The sequence below is a fragment of the Salvelinus namaycush genome, chromosome 21, assembly GCF_016432855.1.
Source record: "Salvelinus namaycush isolate Seneca chromosome 21, SaNama_1.0, whole genome shotgun sequence".
In the NCBI taxonomy this organism is placed as follows: Eukaryota; Metazoa; Chordata; class Actinopteri; order Salmoniformes; family Salmonidae; genus Salvelinus; species Salvelinus namaycush.
The window spans coordinates 38,992,947-39,014,904 of NC_052327.1; the positions used below are offsets into that span (position 1 = coordinate 38,992,947).

The 21,958-nt window shown below is 45.4% G+C and overlaps 1 protein-coding gene across 1 annotated transcript; it reads left to right on the top strand.

Moving 5' to 3' along the window:
* Positions 1-2,082: 2,082 nt before the first annotated feature.
* On the top strand, positions 2,083-21,031 carry nfat5a (nuclear factor of activated T cells 5a). Its single transcript, XM_039017675.1, has 12 exons — positions 2,083-2,296; positions 5,662-5,790; positions 7,709-8,378; positions 13,318-13,501; positions 13,610-13,800; positions 13,895-14,067; positions 15,302-15,436; positions 15,620-15,672; positions 15,763-15,895; positions 16,011-16,192; positions 16,390-18,427; positions 18,561-21,031. The coding sequence occupies exons 1-12, from the start codon at positions 2,227-2,229 to the stop codon at positions 18,956-18,958; spliced, it is 4,356 nt and encodes a 1,451-aa protein (XP_038873603.1). The 5' UTR covers positions 2,083-2,226; the 3' UTR covers positions 18,959-21,031.
* Positions 21,032-21,958: the final 927 nt, after the last annotated feature.

The following is a 21,958-nucleotide window of genomic DNA, read 5'->3' on the forward strand; positions in this document are numbered from 1 at the left end:
TGCTGAGTCCATAGACTATAAAATATAGACAAAGCCATTTATTACCCCATTGTTTCCTATGAGTGTCAATTCAGCTTGTCACCATCTTGCTACATGGGGGAGTTTTTGTAAACATTGCATGCACAGTTTCAGCTACTACTCTAGGAAGTGACGTTGCAGGCTAGCTCAGTGCTCCCCACTTATTCAGTATCTGAAGTTGAAGGCTGACCGATGTACTGCAGGCAGCCATTAGCAACTAAATTATCCTTTTAACTTGCACTATGCAGAAATTGCTCCGGCATTTCCTGGTTGCTAAAACTCCAATAGTTCGCCTATTTTGAGTTTATGTGACAAAATAAGCTAGTGTAGTGCAGCGAATCATTGTACCATCTAAACCAATGTAAAATATATTTTCCATAACCAAAAATGTTGTTTCAGCTAATTTGAAGCTAGTGTATAAAACAAAGATGCAACAAAAAAAACTCAAGAAGGAAAGCATATAAATAACACACATAGAACAGATCTACCGCTTATCAGACTTGCTTCAAGTAGAATAATAGATCATAACTCACATTTCTATGTGAATTTGGTAGGGTCACCCAAAAAGTGACATATTGCCACTTTAAAGGACATACATCTTGTAAAATATAATAAATTATTGGTACCATGATTGTATTCTATGTTTTTTTATATAACTGTTACGAACCCCTTTGGCCCTGCAGTCTAGGGGGATGGAAACGAGACCCGTAACATATCTCATGCAAATCATGACAGTGAAAAGGAACAGTGAGAACTAAAAAACAACAGACAACCTAAATCTGTCAAACACTTTAGGTTTATTTTTAAAACACACGGTAATGGGGTGTGGGAAAAAAGGGGCTGAGCTGGACCCAAGGGAAGAAATAATAAATATATATTTTTTAAACTTAGCTAGTCTAGCCTGCTTCATGAACAGCTAGTTAACTAACCAATAAAATACAATGGGTGGTCCGCCCAGTTCTAACTAGGGTACTTAGACAAAGTTTTCCTTCGGGTAATGTATGCCCATGGGCGACTTGGCTTGGTATCCCCTTTTCCCACCAACAAACAAACAGTCATACACCACAACAATACGTACTCACATAATAACGGACAAATGTGACATGTAGGCACAAAAACAAAAGAGAGATAGCTTCAGAAACAACTGATTAGGTTTCTTTTAAACCAAGGGAAAGGGGATGTGATTGGGTAAGGGAAAAGGAGCAGGTGTGTCTTCAGATTGGCGACTGATTGGCGACTGATGACTGCCACCTGTGACTAGGGCAGAAGAAGAGAAAACAAATACACACAGGATACCTGTATCCGTAACAATAACTATCCACAAATATTGACCAAGAAGATCGCCATTTCCCCATTCAATATAATGGGAAATCCTGTTAATGGGAGATCCTGTTTTCTGGAAACAATGCCTGCAGTTCTGCGGTCGGCCTTCAACTTGAATTCGTCAATGTGAGGGGGCAGATGTTCACCCTTGGTCAGTCCCCAAAACAGTGGAAAGAGTGCCTGTGACATTATTTTCGCTTTTGGACCTTAATAAGGCGACACTCCATCTTAACTCCTCCTCCACATTTACTGGATTGGTTGAACAGTGCAGAGGAGAACCTCCCCCAACAGTGTTTGTCTTCTCGTCAAGACCAGTATGTTTTAGGCTAGGAGATCTAGTTTCAGGCGTTTCTTTTACGCCTGCTACTTTAGGTTACCCATGAAATGACACCATATATATTATAGATTCTACAAACCCCTACTCCCAATCCCACTTTTACATTTACAAGAATTGTTGTTTCACTATAAGCCCAATATTGTCAACATATTGTCAACATATTGTCAACATTGTATTTTTCAATAGTGGTCTGAAAATAATGTTTTTCGATAAATTCCTTATAAGCACAATAAAAATCAACATTTATTAAAATGTTATATTCTTTGATTATTCACCTTGCACTGTTCTGAAGTGCCGACTTTTATTTTGAAGGTTTCCTCATTACGATTAAAATAACGTGACGTCATCGTCAGTGCTGCTGCTAGCAGAATAGTTCGCGCTAATTAACGGTTGTCTGGGTCCATTTCACTTTTGTTTCTTATCAGTTTATTTCACCCAGATGCAATATTTATTGTTTGTACTGTAGTCATATTTTGTTGGTTTATTGCTCGCTAATGTTCGTTGGCTGACTGGCTTCGTCCTTATCCAGGTGAAGATGAAGCGCTGCGATGCCCTCTGATTTTATATCCCTCAGCTCGGATCTCGACCTTAATTCCCCCAAATCCCTTTACTCTAAAGGTAAGAATTATATAAATGTTATGCCTTGTGGCATAGATGCATTTGAACAGTTTTCCAGTTGTTTTTGGACTATGACTAATTAACGGGTAGATGGCTAGCTAGATAACGTTAGCTAGTTGGCTAGCTAGATAACGTTATCTAGCTAACGTTAGTACTGTTCGTTGGCTATCTAAAGTATGCAGAGAGCTGATGCGCGATAGCTAGTTAGCTAATGTGTGCATGATGGCCAAACTATAGGGACCAACTAGCATCTAACGTTAGCTAGCAGCAGGAGGCGTGTTGTGTTATTGTTTTCCCTCGGGGCACTCGTTGTGGTTCGGTCCCATGACTATGGGCGGCGTGATATCTAAACGTTTTCTAAGGTTAGGTTCAAGTTGTATAGTAACAAACTTCTCCTCGATGTATTGTTGATGGTGTCACAATGGTTTAGCTAGTTGGCTACATTAGCCACCAGGCTCCATTGCCATGGCCCAGTAAACCAAATACTGAGAATCAGACTAGACCAGTTGGCAAGCATTTAGGCGCGTAACAGGTTAAAACCAGGTCATCTGCCTGGTGTGGAATGCGTGAAAGTGCCCCCCTTTTCGTTGTGTGCTTACAACTGTGTGTGTTTCTGGTTTTACTATCCATGTGGGGACCAGAAGTCCTCACAAGGATAGTTAAACAAAGAAAATTCGGACAAGAGGGGAAATGTCGCAGGTCCCCAAAAGGAAAAATGCGGGTTAGGGGAAATATGATTTTGAATGGGAATCAATTGTTTGGCCACATATGTTACAGTAAATAGCTAATTGGCAGGCCTTGTCAAAAGTTAAGTAAGAGTTTTAAGGTAGGTTCAGAAATCAGACTATTCAGAATTATAGTTTACATGATAGCTATATTATCAATATTATCTACTTACCTAATTTTATTGGTTTGAATAACATCTAGGCCCCATATTGAAACAATGTAACCCCTTTCGGTCTGAATAACAAAAGTGAAGTGCATTTTATTATTGGTATAATATTAAGGTAGTAAGATAAATGTGAAGCTTGACCTACAAACCAGTTTCTTAGAAACGTCTAATGCCCAAGCCTAGATGTATCTTGTGTATCTTTGATTAGGCTACTTGGCCAGCTGATGTGGTGGATGCTGACTGAGTTATGACGGATGCAAAGCTGCTCCTGTGATAACAGCTATGAACAGGCTTCATTTTCCTCTGTCACTGCTCAGCCCACTCCTCCTCCAGTCCAGCTGTGTCCGGAAGTGATCAAAGCCTGGGGGGTTCCAGTCAAAATACCTACAGGTGGAAGATAAGACTGGCATGTGTTGATAGTGGTGTCAACTCCTCGGCATAACTTTAAAAAAAATATGATAAACAGAATTATAGACACACTGCTGTCTTGGTGCATGAGGTCTGCTAGTGGTTTTGAACCTCTAGTCTTATTCCTTATTGGCTAGTCATCTAGGCCTAGTTAGAGGCTTGCAGCGAAGAAATGCTACTGTGTGTTTTGAGTTCTGTTTTCTGATGTAGGCCTAATGCAATGTTTTTTTTTTTTTTTCTTCTTCTGAATTCTGAACTCTCTCTTTCCCCACAATCTACAGATGCCCTGTATATGGACTAGCCTACCTGCTGATACAATGGTTCAGACACATCTGTCCAGACCCTGTGTGTTGTACACTAATACGGCAGTATATTAAAGGCCCTGCCATGCTAACATGAGCTGGCCATATGGTGCTGCTGTCGAATGTGATGAGTGTGTACCTTATTTATATGACAGTAATTGTCTAAGGAGAATTTATAAATACTTCAAGTGGGTTACTCTAGGTAGATAAAATTTAACCAATAAGGGTTCCTTAACTGGCGGCCCACGGGCCAACTTTGGCCCGGGGTGGTTTTATTTGACCTCCCAAGTTTAATGAGCACAAAATAAATAAATAAATCTTTATTTTCATTGTTGGACATGAGACCGTAACAACACTAGGAAATCAGCTCGAAGTGATTTTAATTTAGCAATCTGTTCCCAAGTATTCTCACGCATAATAGACGTGATTGGATACAAATGAAAGCAAGGTTTTAAATTATTGTTTTTGTCGTATTATATCTGTTTGGGCTTCTTGCGGTCAATTTTCAGTTTACAAATGATTTGTAATTATCTTCCAGTCCCTGACCATCCGCTCAAAAAACAATCAGTCCGTGGATAGACTAGATCTAGGCTGCTATCCATGACCTAGGCAGCCTATTGTATTTTAATGTCTGGCCTTGTATTTGCAGTGTGAGTGCAGACTGCAGAGTGGGTAGGATCTTTGTCTTTTAATCTCATAGAACCAGACGTGTGTCTAAATATTGCATACAAGCTGACGCTGTGAAGTCTGGCATGCATGATTACCTATGAGTTAAATATGCATGTTAGAGGACTGGGCATTGCTAGAGACTGGTGGATTTTTGGCATCCCGCTTGTGGGCTGGCAGTTGGAACATAAACACATTTCTGTGTCATCAAAGCAAAGGGCCAGCTGCGAGAAAGGAAAGAAAGAGTCTGACCGTTGGCTTGGCACAGCTTCAAAGCTAGTGTAATGTGAGCAGTGTGTAGCCAGCGACAGCATAAGTATGTGGTGAGGTAATCGGATTGTAGTAGGGGAAGTATGCAAGACTTGGCTGACTTGTAGGCCTAGGCTAATAAAAGAGAATTGTTATAATCTAGGCCCATTGCTGTGCTTTTCCCCCCACATTGCCCTATCGCTATCAAAATCTGCACAAATCACAATCTTTCTGTTGATTTCTTTCGCTTCATGCAAACATTATGGGGCTTTTGCAAATGTCTAATTTCCATAGCAAATTAGCAGACCCCACCTAGTATGGAGAGCTAGAAGGAGAGAAATACTGTGGTATGGGGGGGGGGGAATGAGTTTAGTGCCGATGCAATGAGTTTTGGTGGAGTGTAGTCTACCTTCAACCACATCAAGTAGGTATCAGTCGGTACTTGTAAAAATGTCCATTCTTTCATGCGTAACTTGTACCTATGGATATTTTTACAGGTATCGACTGATACCGATTCAATGTAGTCGGTGCTAGGCTACACTCTGCCGAAACTCATCTCCATCGGGAATGATGGAGTTGAGAATTCTTGGTTAAGGTAGGACTAGCCTAAGCCTTTTGGTTTGGTCACTATGCTGCTGGGGTTGACTTATTACAGGCAGATCAGATGACTGCTTGCTAGGCTACATATGCTGGATGGATACGCTGCATATCCACAGCAGATATATCTGTGTCAGGGTGTCGATGAGCTATGTTTCTTAGCAACCAGGCGACCTCTCACTCTTAGTGGTGTTGTTTGGTGCACTTTTAAACCCCCTGATTTCTCTCCTCATCCTCCTCTTCCTCACCAGAGTCTGTGTATGACCTCCTCCCTAAGGAGCTCCAGCTGCAGCCATCCTCCTCCAAGACAGACACACCCACCATGAGCCAGAAGAGTGGGGGAGAGGCCGGACAGCCCCCTTCTGCATCCCTGGCCTCAGGTAAGCGCCTCACCTAGGATCAGATTACTCTCCTCATAACCTCACCTAGATCATTAGTAGGCAGAACATTAGGCTGACCTTAGATCAGTGTCTAGGGAACAACTCTCCACCCTTCCTGCTGAGTGCCTAGTGGTGGGTGCTCTGTTGTGGGAAATTGAGTCTTCACCTCTGTAGGGCAAATGTAGGCCGTGGTTACTGTAGACAGGACAGCTGTGAGAGAGTGGGAATAAATATAGCTTAAAAAAAAAAGTGAATGAGCATGGCCGTGGTCGATATATTCCTAAAGTCATATTAGGCTATAGACTACTGTTGCCTGTAATCTGTCGCTCTAGAGTCTATAATCAAAATATAATAAACTGTTTTGTTTTCATTCATTTGATTGTTCTTTGTTTTCATCTCTCTTACATAGGGAAATGTAACTGAATTAAACCCATCACTAGAGACTGTATTTACTGTCAGTTTCTATTGTTAGTTTTTATTCTCAGATGGTGGGAAGAGGTGAAAACAGCTGGTTATAAATAGCAAGCAATTATCTTGTCCTTTTAGCACTTCTGAATTAGTCTGGATCTGAACTGCCTGTCTGCTATAGCCTTTCTGTGAAGAAGATAAGATGACACGTACAAACACACCAAGTCATGTAGACTAGCATAAAGAAATATCTCAAGAGATCTTGTATTAGGCCTAGATCAGAAAAAAATGATATGTGGTAGTGTCACCTCAGTGAATGGGGTATTAAAACAGAACGTGAAATGGTCTTGAAAATGGCAGAGTACTCATACCCAAGACTAGTAGACCACTTCCTTTTATCACAGGAAGCAGATTGAACTTGGTAGTCTTGTGGCTGCTGTCATTGTGCACAGTAAACCAGAAGTAGGTATAAGTTGACCCTAACCACTGATACACAGGCTCTGATATATTCTTAACCCCCTTGTTGGTTACTGTTAGGATTGGGGTGTAGGGTAGCCTGTCCCAGATCTATATGTGTTTTAGCCAACTCCTTTGACTCTCGTTGTTATGCCATACATGTGCCAGGCTAGGGTAATCCGATCCTAGATCTGTGGTTACAGGCATTTTCTACCTCAAGCTCAGTTTTCCAAGTCTAGCTTGGGACCTGTCATCGCACTAGCTTTTCACACCAAACATATCTGACACAGCTGTACTGAAGCACTACAAATCTATGAAGAGACAACTTAAAAAGTTATATCCTCACAACAGTATTTCATTGATTTAATTTGCGGATTGCCAGGAAGTTGAGTCATGACTGATCAGCTCTTGTTGCTCATTGGCTGTCTCATTTGTATTGCAGGAAGTTTCCTCCCTCTGAGGCAGGGGGTGGCTGCATATAAAATGGCCTGCAGGTCACTGCTCCATAGGTCAGAGCCTTGTTTATTATGTTGCCATGGCTACGCTCAGTCCAAACCCAATCCTCCAATTGGCATGTTCAGACCATTGTATAGGCCTAATACTGTATGCACAAACTGCTCTAGCCTCACTCTACATTTAATTTGGCACCGCATCTTTAGTTTGCAAATTTGTCTGTTAAGAGGAAAGTGTGACTGACCAGATTTAGCTGTTTTTTGTTTCTGGCAATGTGTATGTAACAATTTTAGAAGCTTGCTTTAGTTTTTTGTAAACGAAGCATGTCAGTTGTAGTAGGAATTACACATTCCAATGGGGGAAACATGGGGCCTATTTGTACCATTCTCAACTTTAACTTCAGAAAATTTGACCAACACCAGAGAGCTCTGGCATGCACAGTGAGGGAATGTAGCCACACACAAAACATCCTCAAATGAATTTAGAGTTGGGAAGAAGGACATTTCTAGATAAATCATGGCCAAATTAAGCTGTTTGAATGGGACTGCTAGCCTGCCCTGTATTGACATCTGTACTAACAATGCCATCTTACACACTCCAGATGCCACCTCCTCCACTTCCAGCCCTTCTCCATCCTCCTCTCAAGACATGGGAGACCCCTGCACCACTGGCCCCAGACCCAGCACAGCCCCCTCTACCTCAGCAATGGAACAGCCCCAGCCCCCCATCCTCCACCACCATCCCAGCAGTGCCCCTAGAGAGGGTTCCGGAGACCCAGGGGGATCAGAGATGCAGGGGGTAGAGGGAGCTCTGTCTACCCTTGGAAGTGGAGGCTGCAGTGGGACCAGCTCTGGAACAGGAGGAGGAGAGCCAGGAGCAGGGGGGGTGGGAGCCCAGCAGCAGCAGCCCCAGAACACCCCCTCTAAGCGGAGGCCAGTGCTGAGCATCTCCCCCCCTCCAGAGGACTTATTTGATGACAGCAATATGTCCTGCCAGGAGGATCCAGCCCCGGCTGGGCCAGCAGGGCCAGACTCAGAACACAGCAGCAGCATCTGGGCCGACGACTCAGCCTCCAACTTCAGCCTGATCAGCTCCAGCTCCTACAACGACAACACAGAGGTCCCCCGCAAATCCCGTAAACGCACCCCCCGCCAGCGGCCCGGGCCCAAGCCTGCACCCCCAGAGGACAGCATGGACGTGTTTGATGCAGACAGTGCCAAGGCCCCACACTTTGTCCTGTCTCAGCTGGGCCCAGACAAGGCCAAGCCCAGGTAGGTTGAATAGAATGCTAGTCCCAATACAACGGCAGAAGTCTTACCAGACTTGATACATATCAATCAAGCATGGTTTATTAAAAATAGATACTTACAAACAAATATAAGAACATGTTTCAGTTTAATACAATACACAAGAAAACAAGGTGTGTGTGTGTGTGTATGTATGTGTGTATATATATATATATATCTCAGCAAAAAAGAAATGTTCCTTTTTCAGTACCCTGTCTTTCAAGGTAATTCATAAAAATCCAAATAACTTCACAGCTCTTCATTGTAAAGGGTTTAAACACTGTTTCCCATGCTTGTTCAATGAACCATAAACAATTAATGAACATGCACCTGTGGAACGGTCGTTAAGATACTAACAGCTTACAGACGGTAGGCAATTATGGTCACAGTTCTGAAAACTTAGGACACTAAAGAGGCCTTTCTACTGACTGAAAAACACCAAAAGAAAGATGCCCAGGGTCCCTGCTCATCTGCATGAACGTGCATTAGGCATGCTGCAAGGAGGCATGAAGACTGCAGATGTGGCCAGGGCAATAAATTGCAATGTCCGTACTTTGAGACGCCTAAGACAGCGCTACAGGGAGACAGGACGGACAGCTGATCGTCCGCGTAGTGACAGACCACGTGTAACAACACCTGTACAGGATCGGTACAGCCGAACATCTCACCTGCGGGACAGGTACAGGATGGCAACAACAACTGCCCGAGTTACTCCAGGAATGCACAATCCCTCCATCAGTGCTCAGACTGCCCGCTTTAGGATGAGAGAGCATGGACTGAGGACTTGTAGGCCTGTTGTAAGGCAGGTCCTCACCAGACATCACTGGCAACAACGTCGCCTATGGGCACAAACCCACCGTCGCTGGATCAGACAGGACTGGCAAAAAGTGCTCTTCACTGACGAGTCGCGGTTTTGTCTCACCAGGGGTGATGGTCGGATTTGCATTTATCGTCGAAGGAATGAGCATTACACCGAGGCCTGTACTCTGGGGCGGGATCGATTTGGAGGTGGTCCGTCATGGTCTGGTGCGGTGTGTCACAGCATCATTGGACTGAGCTTGTTGTCATTGCAGGCAATCTCAACGCTGTGTGTTACAGGGAAGACATCCTCCCTCATGTGGTACCCTTCCTGCAGGCTCATCCTGGCATGACCCTCTAGCACGGCCAGGCACGACTCCAACACCATTAAATTTGCAGATGACACAACAGTGGTAGGCCTGATCACCGACAACAACGAGACAGCCTATAGGGAGGAGGTCAAGACAAAGGAGATGATCGTGGACTACAGGGAAAAGAGGGCCGAGCACGCCCCCTTTCTCATCAACAGGGCTGCAGTGTTGCAGGTTGAGAGCTTCAAGTTCCTTGGTGTCCACATCACCAACAAACTAACATGGTCCAAACACACCATGACAGTCATGAAGCGGGCACGACAAAACCTATTCCCCCTCAGGAGACTGAAAAGATTTGGCATGGGTCCTCAGATCCTCAAAAGGTTTTACAGCTGCAACATCGAGAGTATTCTGACTGGTTGCATCACTGCCTGGTATGGCAACTGCTCAGCCTCTGACCGTAAGGCACTACAGAGGGTAGTGTGAATGGCCCAGTACATCACTGGGGCCAAGCTTCCTGCCATCCAGGACCTCTATACCAGGTGGTGTCAGAGGAAGGCCCTGAAAATTGTCAAAGACTCCAGCCACCCTAGTCATAGACTGTTCTCTCTGCTTCCACACGGCAAGCAGTACCGGAGCGCCAAGTCTTGGTCCAAGAGGCTTCTAAACAGTGTCTACCCCCAAGCCATAAGACTCCTGAACATCTAGTCAAATGGCTACCCAGACTATTCACATTGTCCCTCCCCTCTCCACACCACTGCCACTCTGTTGTCATCTATGCATAGTCACTTGAATTAACTCTACCTACATGTACATACTACCTCAACTAATGGACAGTGCAGTTTTTGCTACAGCATTGTCGGTTAGGGGCTCGTAAGTAAGCATTTCACTGTAAGGTCTACACCTATTGTATTCGGCGCATGTGAAAATTTGATTTGACAATGCCACCAGCCATACTGCTCGTTCTGTGTGTGATTTCCTGCTAGACAGGAATGTTCTGCCATTGTCAGCAAAGAGCCCGGATCTCAATCCCATTGAGCACTTCTGGGACCTGTTGGATCGAAGGGTGAGGGCTAGGGCCATTCCCCCCAGAAATGCCCGGGAACTTGCAGGTGCCTTGGTGGTGGAGTGGGGTAACATCTCACAGCAAGAACTGGCAAACCTGGTGCAGTCCATGAGGAGGAGATGCACTGCGGTACTTAGTATCTGGAGTGGCCACCAGCTGCATTGACTGTTACTTTTGATTTTGACCCCGCCTTTGTTCAGGGACACATTATTCAATTTCTGTTAGTCACATGTCTGTGGAACTTGTTCAGTTTGTCTGTTATATATTATGTTCATACAAATATTTACACATGTTAAGTTTGCTGAAAATAAACGCAGTTGACAGTGAGAGGACGTTTCTTTTTTTGCTGAGTTTATATAGATATATAGTACCAGTCAAAAGTTTCAATACACCTACTCATTCCATGGTTTTTCTTTATTTTTACTATTTTGTACATTGGAGAATAATAGACATCAAAACTATGAAAATACATTTGGAATCATGTAGTAACCAAAAAAAGTGTTAAACAAAGCTGTCATCCAGGCAAAGTAGCCACCCTTTGCCTTGATGACAGCTTTGCACAGTCTTGGCATTCTCTCAACCAGCTTCACCTGGAATGCTTTTCCAACAGTCTTGAAGGAGTTCCCATTGTTGACTGCTTTTCCTTCACTCTGCGGTCCAACTCATCTCAATTGGGTTGAGGTCGGGTGATTGTGGAGGCCAGGTCATCTGATGCAGCGCTCCATCACCCTCCTTGGTCAAATAGCCCTTACCTAGCCTGGAGGTGTGTTCCAGTCTTGGAATTGTATCAACTCGCTACCCAAAGCTTTTACTTGTGACATATTGTTAAATGCACTAAAGAGGAACAATGGGTACATATTGAAGATGCGCATGCTCATCCCCAGAATATTTTTTACGTGTCTATTTTCAAAGGATAAGCTAAGAGCATTAACAACTTCATAGTTAAGAACACTAACAATATGGAAGAACATTTTAACTTATTCTACAAGAACCATTATCACTCGCTAAAAATACAACCTTATGGAACAATCCTTGGATAGCTTTTCAGAATTCCCCAATTAAATTGGTCCACATGGAAAACTAAAGCCATATAAAACCGGAAATGACATGGACATTTATTTCCATGACAGAATTAAAGTGTAAAGGCCTCCCGGGTGGCGCAGTGGTCTAAGGCACTGCATCACAGTGCTAGCTGCGCCACTAGAGATCCTGGTTCGAGTCCAGGCGCGACAGGGAGACCCATGGGGTGGCGCACAATTGGCCCAGTGTTGTCCGGGTTGGGGGAGGGGTTGGCCGTCAGGGATGTTCTTGTCCCATCGCGCTCTAGCGACTCCTGTGGCGGGCCGGGCACAATGCACGCTGACACGGTCGCCAGTTGTACGGTGTTTCCTCCGACACATTGGTGCGACTGGCTTCCAGGTTTTGCGGGCGTTGTGTCAAGAAGCAGTACAGCTCGGCTGGGTTGTGTTTCGGAGGACAGACGGCTCTCGACCTTCGCCTCTCCCGAGTCCGTACGGTAGTTTCAGCAATGGGACAAGTCTGTAACTACCAATTGGATACCACGAAATTGGAGAGAAAAAAGAGGTAAAATAAAAAATATTTTGGACTGAACAAAAATATAAATGCAACCAACATGTAAAGTGTTGGTCCCGTGAAGAAAGAAAAAAAGTAAAAAAGAAAGCTGATCACAGAAATGTTCCATTCGCACAAAAAGCGTGTTTCTCAAATGTTTTGTTTACACCCCTGTTAGTGAGCATTTCTCCTTTGCCAAGATAATCATCCACCTGACAGTGTCAAGAAGCTGATTAAACAGCATGATCATTACAGACTCACCTTGTGCTGGGGAGAATAAAAGGCCACTCTAAAATGTTATGTTTTGTCACAACACAATGACACAGATGTCTCAAGTTTTGAGGGAGCGTGCAATTGGTATGCTAACTGCAGGAATGTCCACCAGAGCTGTTGCCAGATAATTTTATGTTAATTTCTCTACCATAAGTGGACTCCAACATCATTTTAGAGAATTTGGCAGTGTCTCCAACCAGCCTCACAACCGCAGACCATATGTAACCACGCCAGCCCAGGACCTCCACATCCGGCTTCTTCACCTGCGGGATCGTCTGAGACCAGCCACCCGGAGAGCTGATGTAACTGTGGGTTTGCACAAACTGTCAGAAACCATCTCAGGGAAGCTCATTTGAGTGCTCGTCGTCCTCACCAGGTTCTTGACCTGACTGCAGTTCGGCGTCGTAACCGACTTCAGTGGGCAAATGCTCACCTTCGGTGGCTACTGGCATGCTGGAGAAGTGTGCTCTTCACAGATAAATCACGGTTTCAACTGTACTGGGCAGATGGCAGACAGTGTATGGTGTCGTGTGGGTGAGCCCCGTGGTGGGGTTATGGTTTGGGCAGGCATGAGCTACGGACAACTAAAACAATTGCATTTTATTAATGGCAATTTGAATGCACAGAGATACCTCCACCATGTTTCAGCATGATAATGCACGGCTCCATTAGAAGAGTGGGATAACATTCCAAAGGCCACAATCAACAGCCTGATCAACTCTATGCGAAGGAGATGTCGCGCCTCATGAGACAAATGGTCACACCAGATACAGACATGTTTTCGGATCCATGCCCCTACTTGTGTTTTTTTTAAGGTATCTGTGACCAACAGATCTATGTTCCCAGTCATGTGAAATCCATAGATTAGGGATTAATGAATTTATTTGTGTTGTGTGTTCTCCAGTTCTCTGGAGGCTGGGTGTCTGCTGAAGGGATGTCTTCTGTCAGGTCAGTACCCCCAGAAGAGTGAGGGCAAGGAACTGAAGATCCTGTTGCAGCCAGAGACCCAGCACCGGGCACGCTACCTGACCGAGGGCAGCCGCGGCTCTGTCAAAGACCGCACCCAACAGGGCTTTCCCACGGTCAAGGTGAGGCGCTTTCTTTTTCCAACCATTTTAAATAAACTATATTAGTCATTAGGTTGATTTGTGTGTTAAGCTGTGTTGCACTCTCAACTCACCATCTTCTCTCTCCAGTTAGAGGGTGTTAGTGAGCCGGTGGTGCTGCAGGTGTTTGTGGCCAGTGACACAGGCAGAGTGAAGCCTCATGGGTTCTACCAGGCCTGCAGGGTGACAGGCCGCAATACCAAAGCCTGCAAGGAAGTGGACATCGAGGGAACCACTGTCATAGAGGTCCCTCTGGAGCCCAGCAACGCCATGTCACTAGCGTAAGGGACTCATTAATTGAGTTAATGAAATATCAGTGTGTTACTGTGTGTTTGTTTCACCATCTGAACATTTTGTAACATTGAATCTTGACAGGGTTGACTGTGTGGGGATCCTGAAGCTGCGTAACGCTGACGTGGAGGCTCGTATTGGGGTTGCCGGGTCCAAGAAAAAGAGCACCCGGGCCAGGCTGGCCTTTAGAGTCAACATCCCCCATGCTGATGGGTCTGTCCTTACCCTGCAGACCACCTCCTCACCCATCCTCTGCAGTGAGTCAACTACCACCGTATTCATACAAACACAAAGAACTATTGGGTATCCAGAGTATAAAGTACATTTGGATGTATATGTGTTTGTTTGATGTTCATTCAATGCAGTGTGTTCATGTCGGGCTGGAACAAAAGCTGGCACACCACGTAGCTCCAATAGTAGGGTTTTGTGGACCGCACTTATTCTGTGGCGAAATCCTGCACGGAGCCTTCACCGTGCGCTGCCACTTTAAGAGCGCATGAGCAGTAAGGAAGGAGGGGATAAAAGAGAGCTTGTTCAGCTCTTTGGGGAGGAGCTCTTGGGTGGCGCGACAGTTTGATTGTGTGTGCTATGCTGCAGAAGTTTTTGTTTGTCTTCAGCGTCTGTAGTTATAAAGTATTTAAATCAATCCTCGGTGTGATGGCTCTACGTCGTGGTTGTTCTCATTTGGGACCGCGACGGTTATGAATCGCAATGGATTAGTAGCAACATTGTTGCGAAGCTTTAACCTACAACCCAACACACCATCGGACAGTCAGACCGTACACCTGCATCCTAAAGACCACAGCTAAGATCTCTCTTGTTCCCTTTCTCTCTTTCTCTTCCCGCTATGTTCCAGTGCTTTACTCTGCAACAGACTCTATTTTCCTAATGCATTGAAGTTCATTGGAACTGGACTATTATTGCCCTGCCAGAACTAATTGGGTGGACATTTTAGTTAAAAGGGAGATTGCTTTAAAGTGTGTATTATTATTTGAACTGTGTTGAGGTGGGGTGTACTAAGGACATGTGGCTGAGAAGATTGTGGACATTTTTAAGGCCTTTGTGTATATGACCACTCCCACATTCATACCCTCTGCACTCCTCCACAGGAAGAGAATGCAAATTATTGCAAATCCTCTGTTGATGACTGGGTTCTTTATTGTATTGAAGTTGCTGTTTAATTGCTCTGCCATTATTATTATATGAGGTATGCTTGGTGGGGTTACCAAGAATTGTGGAAGGACTGTGCTGTGATGTGGGATCTATAGGGTGTGTATTCTCTTTTCTCTCCACTGGCTATCTGGTAAACAGGCTACACTCTAGGCAGTCTCTTCTGCTGATGTGTGTGGGTCTGGTAGTGGTACTCTCTCTGTTCTACTATTTTCCTTTCGGCATGGTTAATACCTGCCTGGCGCCCGAACAAAATCTTCTTTACCTCTCTCTAATTAATACCGCTACAATTCATACTCTGCTGTGTGTGTCCTTCCCCAGCCCAGCCAGCGGGGGTGCCAGAGATCCTGAAGAAGAGTCTCCACAGCTGTTCAGTGAGAGGAGGCGAGGAGCTCTTCATCATAGGGAAGAACTTCCTCAAAGGAACCAAGGTCATCTTCCAGGAGAACCCAGCAGGTACCAGCACTGACCTGCCTGTCTTCTTCCTTTCTTTCCTGTCCTCTTTTCCTCATATCCCTTTCTACCTCTGTTTGTGGTGTCTGTGATGTCTCATCATTGAGTGGCTTTAAAAAAGATATATATATATATATATATATATATATATATATATATATTGATAAAACATTGATTTGTTTCCAGATGATAACTCGTGGCAGGCCGAGGCAGAGATCGACATGGAGCTGTTCCATCAGGTAGCCCATTGATATCATTGCATGAGAGATGCATACGGATCATGAGCTGACTTTGTCCTAATCCTAATGATGCTGTTGTGTTTCCTCTAGAATCATGTGATCGTGAAGGTTCCTCCCTACCACAACCTGTCTGTCTCCTCTCCTGTCTCTGTGGGCGTCTACATCATGACCAATGCCGGGAGGTCACATGACGTACAGCCCTTCACATATACCCCAGACTCAGGTGTGCTCTGCTAAGAAAGGAGTGATGAAGGGTTCACTAAGGCTCCCTCTATGGTATACAAGGTGTGTGTTTCTCTCACTTGGTCAACCTGCTTTTTTGTTTTGTCCCACACCAGAGCACTCCCTGGACATGTCTGTGAAGACAGAGGGGTCTTCTCTGGCTAAGGCCTGCAGCTTCCAGGACCAGATCAAGTCTCTGGCCTCTGACCCTGCCCAGTCTGCTGGTGAACTGGTCAAACGACAGGAGGTCACCCCTATGGAGGTCTCCAGCAATACCCCATCCACAGCACTCTTCAAGGTAGGAGAAATATACCGGCCATGTTTATCCCAGGATCCTTGTATGTACATTTATATCAGATGGTTTTGCTGGGACGTCACTCTTTAGTTGTATCAATAAAAGAAGACATCGGGATCCAGAGTCATTGGGCAAATTGTAGGGAAGTGTGTAGATTCTAGAAAATATTTAATTCCTCTCTTTTTGTCTCCTTCCTTTAGCCATCGTCTGACACCCTCGTCTCGGTCCAGCAAACCCTGGAGCTGAGCTCCAGCACCCCGCCTAGCACTGAGTCCTTCCCCAGCCCCATGCCTCTCCAGCCTGGGGAGGTTGACTTCCCCCAGTCCCCGGTCTTCCCCTCCCTGGAGCCCCTCTGCACCATCCAGAAGCAGGACCTCGCCCCCACCACCTCCTTCCCTGTCTCCAGCGACAACACCACCCTCCCCCCTGTCCCCCCAGAGGTACCCCAGCAGTTCCTCCGGGACCCCCAGGAGAGCCTGCCTCAAGATTCCTCCAACCCCAGCAGTGAGGTGGTGGTAGTGGGCATGTCCCAGATGGCACCCCACTCCCAGCCCCAGCTCCCCCTGTTCCCCCAGGACGGGGTGGCCCAGCTGGAGAGGGCAGTAAGGGAGCTCCAGGCAGGGGGAAGCGACCTGGTACAACAGGTTATGGAGGCAGCAGTGGCTCAACAGCAGCTCAACTCAGTGTTGTACAGCCCCACACCCTCCACTGACTCACTGCAGCAACACGTACAGGACACCATGAACAGCCTGAGACTGGGGGGAGCTGAGGGCTCTCTGGCCACACAACACCTACAGATACAACAGCAACAACAGCAGATCCTTGGCAACATGCATCAACAGCAGCAGCAGTTACATCAACAGCAAGTCCTTGGCAACATACAGCTACAACAGCAATTATTATTACAGCCACAGGATCAACAACTGCAGCAACAGATACTGGGTAACCTACAACAACATCAACAGTTTCAGCAGCAGCAGGTACTTGGAAACATACAGCTACATGATCATCAACAACTTCAGCAGCAGCAACAAGTACTGGACAACCTACAACAACAAAACCAAGCACTAGGCAACATGCAACAGCACCAGCTACATCAACAACAGTTACAACAGCAGCTCCAGACTGAGCTCCTCCAGCCCCAGATCCACTCAGCTCAGCCCCAGCAGCAGCCTGTGTCTCTCCTCCAGAAGACTGGGGAGCTGCTCACCATCCAGACCTCCAGCTTCCCCCAGGAGCCCCACTCCCACTCCTCTCCTCCCCAGCAGCTCTTCCAGTCCCCCAGGCCTCTGTCAGAGACCTCCAGCCCCCAGCACCAGGCTGCCCTGCTGCAGAACACTCTGACTGTGCTGACCAGTGGTAGCCTCAGTCAGGAGCAGCAGGCCACAGGGTCCACACTGTTCCTTTCTCCCAACACTCTCTCTAACCAGGGTAGTCAACAGCAGCTAGCGTTCCTGTCCTCCATGGAGACATCAGCCTGTGAGCCCCAGACGATGTCAATGTTCCAGGCCCAGCAGCAGCAGAGCACCCCCATGGACCATCAGCAGTCCCTTCAGCAGACACAACTACAGCAAACCCAGCAGCTTCCCATGGCTCAGCAGAGCTCCTTGTTCCAGACTAGCACTCTGCCCCCCAGCCAGCACCCTCAGCCCCAGCCCACCGGCCTCCTCCTCTGCACCGCCTCCCTCAAACCCCAGGCTCTGCCCCCAGCCCTCCTCTTTAGTACCCAGGCCCATGGCTCCTCCAACAGCACCCCTTGCCCCCAAGACAGCCCTGCTTCCCTCTTGTTCTCCCAGCCCACCATGGTGGGGGTCAGGGTTGAGGTGGCCCAGACAGACCCAGTAGAGCCCATGTTATTCCAGGACCAGAGCTCCTCTGTAGGGGGGACCCCTGCCCCCAGAAATACCCCTCCGCAGGGTCTGTTCCAGGGGCAGCAACCTATGCAGGTGGGCTCCAGCTCAGTTAGTGGCCCTCCCAGCCAGCAGGTGGAGCTGTTCCTGCCACAGGGTTCTCTTTCTGGTCTGCAGGGCAGCATGGCCACACAGGAACTAGGAAACCAGGCTGCAGCAGGGGAAACTATCTTTGTAATGCAGAGTGGGCTGGGGGTTGTGGGACTGCAAAGTACCACATCCTCCCCTGGTAAGAGACCCCCAGAGCAGCTGTTCCAGATGGGAGTGAACGGGAACGTTGGCCAGCCAGGAGGACAACCCAATCTGTTTGTGTTTGGCCTCCAGAACGGTGAGACTGCTTTACCTGCCAGGATCAGTACTCTGCATGGACAATAGTAGAAGAATATTTACTTACTTGATATATAATACCCCATTGATACATTTTAAGAGTCTTTTTGTGACATCCTTCTCTTTCTCCTCAGATTCCTCCCAGCTGATGACGTCCTCTGGTTCTACAATGTCTGCCCAGAGCCAGCCCCAGAACCACAACCCTTTGCAGGCCAGCCACATCCAGCCTCTCATGGACCCAAACATGGCCCAGACCACCACACCCATGCAGACTAATCTTCAGACACCCATGCAGACTGGTCTACAAAACGCCATGAGTAGCTTAGAAAATGCCTTGCAGGCCAACCTACAGACCCCAATGCAGACCAACATACAGACTGCAATGCAGACCAATATACAGACTACCATAGAAACAACCCCCATGCAGACCAACCTCCAGACCCCCATGCAGACCAACCTCCAGACCCCCATGAGCACCTCCCAGAACATGGAGAAGATAGAGGACCTGCTGGAGAGCCTACAGGAGCAGTGATCTTTACTGGGACCACCGATACACTGATGGGGGTTCTAGTGACTTCTGCCCACTCTTTGAACCCCAGACTGGGCCAGGTTGTGTCTGCTGCTTACAATACAACCCCTCCAAGCAACACAGATATGGAGAAAGGGGGTAGAGATGTCTGGCCATGCTATGAACCCCCTAAGAACATGAAGTAATGAAGACATTTTAAAGATTTGATCAGATGTGCTCGTGTACCCCCAGGTGATATTTTGATGAGTGTCTGTACATGCATTCATAGACAGAGAGATGGCCGGGCAGACGCCGTTATGATGAATTGGTTGAGTGACTACTCCTCTTGCTGGATCAGAGGACAGTAACTCCTGTATCCATCAGTCTCACACATGCAGTGGTTCTTCTATTTCATACTATACTATGTTGTTGATGGCCTAACGGGTGGGGGAGAAGGAGCAGGAGAGGGATACAGAAAGCTGGAGCAAAAGAGCAAGACAGATGGTGCATAGATTGTGAGATTTAAAAGCAAGAGAGTGAAAGAGAAGGGCAGCCAGATGAAGGCATCTTGCTGTATTCTTGTGAGTGTACAGTTTCAGTCAGATCATACAGCAGTCAGTGTATCTGTCCAACATATCTCTTCTTTTGGCACTTCCCATAGTCTGCATTTAGTTGCGTATTAGTACACACAGGCTTTCTCCATTGTAATGCTTAATTTGCGTATGTTCTGCAACTTGTGTTTGTGGGGGGATTTTAGAATTGGATTTGGAAGCATTTCCAGTATATTGTGAATGGAAGGATGCTTTCTACTGGGGAAAGTGAAGCGTTGTGTGGTGTTATAAACATTAAGCACTTTATAAACTGTCTTGTGTGACCAGCCAATCCTTATATCCATCCAGAGGCTCTGGGGTTAGAGCACATGTACTTGTCAACTTCCATTTAAATAATCATTTGTAATGCTTTTTGTCAAGGTATACATTTTAACACATTGCCCATGCATTTATACATTTTCACCATATTTTTGGGGTAATAATTTAGATTTTTCTAAAGATGTTTTTGTCTTAGTGTTGAATTCATCTGAAGCCTATTTATATCAAGTGATCCAGTCAGTGTCGGTCTGTCAATTCAGTCGGATTTCCCATAGTGAGTATACAGTCTTCGTTTTGATGTCTGTGTGTAACTAGCTCCTGTTCGTAGGCTTGCATATCTCTGCCTACACCCCCACAAAACATTTATAATTTAAGTCGATACATTGTGTGTACACATACATGAGTGGGTGTGTCATTTTTCTAAAGGATTTACAGCATATTGCTATCTGTAGCCTACAATTTACTGTGTACTGTAACAATCTGTGTAATTTAACAGACTGTGTTTTACCTTGTGCGTGGTTGTAGTTTTTAGTTGGTTTCTGGTTCATGTACTGACAGATGTTGAACTAGTACTCCCAGTGTTCAGGGCAGAGCTGTGCGAAATAGACACGCAGTACCTCTCCCATGCAACGTCACTAGGGACTGACAGCAACACAAAGGCTGTTCCAATATCCGCACTAGCATACCATTTCCTATGGACTTCCACAGCCAAAGTAGTCTATTGGTATGCTATGCCTGTATGGGCATTGGAACATGCGCATAAAATCTCTTACTGGCAACTCAATTCAGATCTTTTTCCACTAATTGGTCTTTTGACATCAGATCTTTTTCAGTGATCTGTTTGGTCAAAAGACCAATTAGTGAAAAAAATATCAATTGGGCTGCCTATCTAAACACAGCCATGGCGAGAGCCATTCTCATGTTATCTATGGTGCTATGTGCAGATGTGATGGACACTTCTAATGCGATGTTTATACTAATATTTTATACTCATATCAACAGAACTGATATTTATGTTGTGGTTCAGTCTTGTGTTTCTATAGTGATGGCTGTGAGCAGGCAGCGTGAGGGGTGTGTATCTGGACAAAACATATGTTCTGTTCAAAACATCTTGTTTACTCATTCCTACTTTTTATTTTTTTACTCATTTTAAATCATGCAGCTTTCATGGATATTAACATTGTGTTTTTGTACAAATATTTTAAATTACATTTGTAAGGTACTCTCCCAACAGTTTTGCCTCTTCTGTCATTTCCATGCAAATGAATATGCATTTGAACCCATGTTGCTCTACCCTGCTTTAGATGAAAGGTGATACTGTTATTCCATATCCAATAAGCAGTAGTCTGTTTGACATATTGACAGAAACAGATGGAATGAGAACTTTTCAGTTGTTGCTCAGATCCCTATATGCTCATGAAGGCATTTGACATTTTTCATATACTTTCTCAGGACAGAATGATAAAATGTCTACTCCGTTTAGAAATGTTCTTACCCATGAGTCAGATTACATGATTTTCTGATGTATGCAGTACAGTATATAATTGTTAAAACATTGGATGAACTCCAGTGTACAGTTAGGTGTGTGTATACTACCAGATGTCTTCATGTAGAACACGGGCCAACAGTAGTAAACTCATTCTAAGCTAACCATAAGATTTGAAATGGACAATGTTCCAGCATAGAAATGAGTTATTTATTCCCACAGATAATGTATAATATTTTGAACACAATTGGTTTCACCTATCCAACATGTCAGTTTGCCCTAAACACAATAGATGATCACATCTCTAAATACTGATGTTCAAGCCTCCATTCCATTTCAATGGGGGATTTCCAAGAGCACATAATATTGTGGCATAGTAATGCCATACAAATAGATGAAGCCAACCTCCGAGTATCTCCTCTCTGTGTGATGAATGTAGCTTTACCTCAGTGGTAAATCTGTTAGTACCGGACCAATGCTACTCTTTTTAGAGAAAATATTTGAGGTATCCTAATATTGACCCTTTGGTACATTGGATGTGTGGAAATACATTATTTTGTGGTTCTAATGTCTGGTTTCATGTTCCAAGACATACTGTCGCACTCACTTCAATGTATCTATTGCTTAACTGTTTGAATTCATCACATTCATCTGAAAATACTAGCTACA